Here is a 5263-nt window from a genome sequence, read left to right on the forward strand (position 1 = left end):
CCGCACCGGTTCTCGCGGCGCCACCCGCGCCTCCTGCGCCCGCCCCAGCGCCGCAGTGGCCCGTGCCGGCCCCAGCCGCGCCGCCCGCGCCGGTTCAGCTCCCACCGCTGTCGCCCAGCTTCGGATTGGGCCAGTCCACACCGGGAGGACTTCCGATCCAGTAGGTCTGGCTTCCGCCATCATCGTCCCCGATCCCGACTTGGCTAACCGGGACGTCGCCACCGCCAGATTACACAGAGGCTGGGGACCCACCGGTACCCACGCTGCAGTCTGGGGCCTCGTCCGGCTTCGCGAGGGCCTACGACGGTCTCCCCACCGTTGACTGGGCGTTGTCATCATCACTGCTCCGCACCGCCGAGCCGGTCGGCCATGGCGCGCCGACCCAGACGCCGCCACGGTTTGCCAAGATCAATTTCGCCACTTATGACGGCACGGAGGACCCGCTTAACTGGCTCAACCAGTGTGAGCAGTTTTTCCGTGGCCAGCGCACGCTCGCGTCGGAGCGCACTTGGCTGGCATCCTACCACCTCCGCGGTGCAGCCCAGACCTGGTACTACGCCCTCGAGCAGGACGAGGGCAGCATGCCCCCTTGGGAGCGCTTCCGCGAGCTCTACCTCCTTCGCTTTTTTGGGCCTCCAGTTCGCGGGAGCCGCCTGGCGGAGCTCAGCCGCCTTCCCTTCACCTCCACGGTGCAGGACTTCGCCAACCGTTTCCAGGCCCTGGCCTGCCATGCGTCGGGCATGACGGCGCAGCAGCGGGCCGACCTCTTTGTCGGTGGACTTCCGGATCACATCCGCGTGGACGTGGAGCTTCGGGGACCCCAGGATCTCCAGTCTGCCATGTACTACGCCCGCGCGTTCGAGCGCCGCGCGGTGGCCATCCAGCATGAATCACCGTCCCGGAGCACTGGGTCGCTACCCGGGCCGGATTCCGCGCAGGGTCGGCCTGCGCAGGCTTCTACGACACCCCTAGCCGCGACCGTGGCGCGCCCGTTTCGCCGGCTCACCTCAGCCGAGCTACTCGAGCGTCGCCGCCAAGGGTTGTGCTTCAACTGCGACGAGCCCTACACGCCCGGCCATGCCTGCCCGCGACTCTTCTACCTGGAGGTTGCAGACTACATTCCGGAGGACGCCGTCGCCGCCGACCTGGCTGCCCCAGCCGTCGAGAAGGTGTTTGACGCTGGTTGATCGCCTCGAGGAGCTCCGCAAGCGCTTCCCCACCTTACAGCTCGAGGACGAGCTGTTTGTGCAGGCGGGGAGAAGTGTTATGGCCGGTTTAGCTAGGCCCACCGGGCAATCTTAGCCCACAAGTTATCTTAGATTAATTCTTATGCAAGTTATCTTAGGTTAATTCTTATGCAAGTTATCTAGGTTATAAATATAGGCTGTAAGACTCTTTTTGGAATTAAGCAATAAGAATATTATTATCCCTATTGCCCGGCTCCCAGAGGAGTCGGAACCCTAGCCGCCGCCGCCATCTCCCTCCGACGCGACGGCGCCCAGCCGCCGGCGCGCCCGATCATCGCCCCGTCCCGCTCCATCCTTTCCCTACAACCTCCGGAGCAGGTCCGGTAGGACCCTGGTTCTACCAGTCTTCCATATCGCAGTGAATGTGGATAGCCCCTCCACAGAGTGTCCAATGGAGGGCACCACCGAGTTCAACAACCAGTCAATGAGCACAGAGTTTATGACTTTCCACCTCTTTCCTTCCGCGGTAGTCTTGTCTCCTGGTTCATCAACAGCACCCAACAAGTGCCCATCAAGCTCCTTCTGCTCCACAGCCAGCAATGCCCTCCGGACAGCTTAGATAGTTGGTGGCCCCTTCTAGCTTCATGTCCATGGGCGACAGTTCGTGCTTCTGACCCACTTCCTGTTGAGGAACGATGGCCCCAGAGTTCGACTCCAGAAGGATCTTAGCGAGCTTCTCAAAAGCCTGAGCAATGACTTTTGGTTCACCCATCGGGTTGCGGCCACCCCCGGTAGCAGCAGCAGAGACAACCTCCTTCTCACCACCAACAGCAAGCAGCAGCAGCAGCAGCAGCAGAACTACTTCTCTTTCTCAAACAGCAGCAGCAAATCACCACAGCACTTCTCAGCAGCAACCTCCGCGCTGGGCCCATACCGGTTCAACATCATGTAATAAATTAAGCATTTAAATCAGACTTGTCAAATGTATCAGAAGATTACTTTGGTACTTGTCATATCATCACAGAAAACTCATTTGAAATCTTTATCTTTACTCTTATAAAGTTCTGAGCGGTGGCGGTTTGTTCACCTTTAAAGTTACTAGGGATTACCACTATTGTCATCCATTCTATGGAGGACATATGGCTGTTTCGGTTGATGTAATTTTCAAGATAATAGTTTTTCATTTTGCACAAGTGTTTAAACAACTGATAGTATATAACAAAAAAGTAAATCCTGCAACAATGCACAATCATTTAGCTAGTTATAGAAAAGATTCCACTAACTGTTGGGATCATATTATTTTGATATTTAGTGGAAGCTTGTTGAAGAAATAGCTATATTATACCAGGGGTTCCACTTAGTCCTAAATGGCATCTACATAAACGGTCAACATAAGTCCAAGCAAGCCACCATGGTCAACAAAAGTCCAAGCAAGTCCTCATGGTCAACAAGTCAAAGGAAGAGGGATAAATAGAAGACCAAGTCAAAGATGAAGACAGAGAAGCAAAGAAGCCCAGTTTAAGATGAGGTGCAGCTAGCCAAGGCCCATTCATGAATGAATGAGAATGCATGGCTCACCATGAGCCATGGACACCTCCGCCTGTGACAGCCTAAAAAAACCTCCGTCTTTGACTAGTCTTCATACACCCATGGACCATCATTTACCCATGTATCCCTCCAACCTACCACCCTCAAGGGCCTTGGTCATTTGTCAAGGACCACTAGGATATAAAATAGCCGCCCATAGGCATGTACTTTCGTTCACTAGGTGGTCGGGTTTTGGAGTTCGAGGGACCTTGTAAGGCTCGGATCGTCGAGAGTTGTCGGAAGCGGCGACGTTCTAAATGTTCCTCACATAACACGTTCTAGACGTTCCTCACAGCCTATTTAAAAAACTACGATGTGTCACTTTGTTGGTGTACGATGACCGTCGCTATAAGGCCGTCGTACAGAACCCTACTTACATTTCACTAGCCACACTACTAAGGATACCCCTAGTCGAAAATTGTTTCCATAACAACAACAAAGCTAAACTCTTAAACTGAATTGCATTTTTGCTGCCACTGCTAGAGCGAGAGCCCAATGATTTTTTATATGTAAACCATGTAATTGAGTTGCACAATTTGCAATTGTCTGATCAGTAGCACTTTATTTTGTTCATAACATTTACAATCCAAGTCCAGAACAAAATTTTGTGCTCCTCACTGTTTTGAGTTTTAACAAGATGTCACTTTTAAAGTTTGAATTAGTAAACTTCCATAGTTCATTCAGTGTTAAAGTTATATCTACAGCCTCAAGATTCATTAAGGTTAACATTCTCAATGTCTGTCGCAGCATCTTCTGGTAGTTGTTCCTATTGTTGGCATACTCTCAGATATAGAAGGATTTAAACCTGTTCCCAACATCCACGAGGTTGATGACATTTTCGATGTACCCCTGGAGATGTTCCTCAAGGTTAGTGTCTTTGTGTTCTCACATGCTAATTAAGGTACACACTTTATTCATTCTTTTTTCATTTATGATTTTATGGGTAGTAACTGTTGCAGCCTTGGTTGGATGCTTATGATAGTTTCAGTTTATACTTCAAATGATCAGTTTGCGGCATACAAAGAAACAAAAAAAAGGTTACTGCATGAATTACCATACAACTTAAGGTACAGCGATATGTATACTTAGCTATTTAGCAAGAATTGAGAACTTTGTTAGGCGCAGCCAGACCAAATGACCATTCTTGCCAACAATGGAAAGGAATCGGTCTTGTTTTGCTAAGATGGATATTGTAATGTATTGGATGTCATTTGTCCCCTGATGCAGGATGAGAACAGGAGATCCGAGGAGAGAGAACGGATGGGGCAAGTCTTCACAATTCAGTACTTCGACTATGAGAAAGAAAACCGGAAGTACGTAATCTGGGGATTGACTGCCCGCATCCTCATCCATGCTGCTTCCATTGTATACCAGCGGCCACCGGACTTTGTAGAGCGAAGATTACAGTTCAACCTTCCAAAGTACTCCATTTCTAGTTCAGGATCTGCTGCAAGCTAATGTTTACAATATTGTCTCAGTTAATATGATGTTGGGCGTACATCAGAGTACGCCATTTGTGGAATGTAAAGGACACGATATGCTTCTATATGATCTATATTCTTTTTATAATTCATTCAGTACATGATAGTAATACAGAGAGGAATATCTAAGTAATGCAATTCAACTGTTAAATCTCTATACTATTAAAGGGGAGTTTGTGGGTTCCGCTTTCACCGCTCTCATCGATACATGCCCCCCTACCTTACTACCAATTTTTTTTCAACGAAAAAATTAACGCCCACATATGTGGCATTTTACACATTGCCCACACGCTTTCATTACCATTCATTTTATCACATCAAAACAGATGACATCAGCAGAATTCTTTTTGGTTTTCGGCTTAATTTTTTTATCTCCGAATTAAAAAATCCAATTAAAAATCCGTTTTCACCATTAAATCTGTCTCGACGAGATCTTCAAAACTAGACTTCATGTTGATATGTTTCGATGATTTTTTCCCCCAAAAGTTGCCATGATGTTTACACTGTAGTTGTCATAGTGCTTAAACTAAAGTTGTTATGTGGCAATTTTAGTTTAGAGAGCATGGCAATTTTAGTATTTTGATGATGCCAATTCCAGTACTTTGACCATAAAAATTATTTTTGTATGAACCGTAGCAATTTTAAGTGCATGTATCATGGCAATTTTAGTTTATGGTTCATGACAAGTCTAGTTTCTTAATTCCCCATTTTATAATATGTTAAAATTTACTTTTAAATGTAGAAGAAAATAACTGAAACATATCATGGCAACTTCAGTGTAAGCACCATGGCAATTCATGTGCAATAGACATGGCAATTTTTAACCCAAAAAAATTCGTCGAAATATATTGATATGAGATCTAGTTTCGAAGATCTCGTCGCGAGTGATTTAATGATAAAAATGGATTTTTAATTGGATTTTTTATTTAAGAGATAAAACATTTTAAAAACTGAAAATCTAAAAAGATTTCCACATGCATACAAACGGTGACGTGTCGTAGTATGTGT

General features: G+C 47.2%; 1 protein-coding gene across 1 annotated transcript in view; it reads left to right on the forward strand.

Annotated features, from left to right (window-relative positions):
* LOC119331258 (nudix hydrolase 15, mitochondrial-like) overlaps window positions 1-4410 on the forward strand; it is a 44047-nt gene extending 39637 nt beyond the window's left edge. Inside the window, exons 3-4 of the mRNA XM_037604429.1 lie at window positions 3522-3641; window positions 4002-4410. Coding sequence (XP_037460326.1) covers window positions 3522-3641; window positions 4002-4232 — 351 coding nt within the window. The 3' untranslated portion in view covers window positions 4233-4410. The remainder of the gene's footprint in view (window positions 1-3521; window positions 3642-4001) is intronic.
* Window positions 4411-5263: the final 853 nt, after the last annotated feature.

Source organism: Triticum dicoccoides, chromosome 7A (assembly GCF_002162155.2).
Source record: "Triticum dicoccoides isolate Atlit2015 ecotype Zavitan chromosome 7A, WEW_v2.0, whole genome shotgun sequence".
NCBI classification, from domain to species: Eukaryota; Viridiplantae; Streptophyta; class Magnoliopsida; order Poales; family Poaceae; genus Triticum; species Triticum dicoccoides.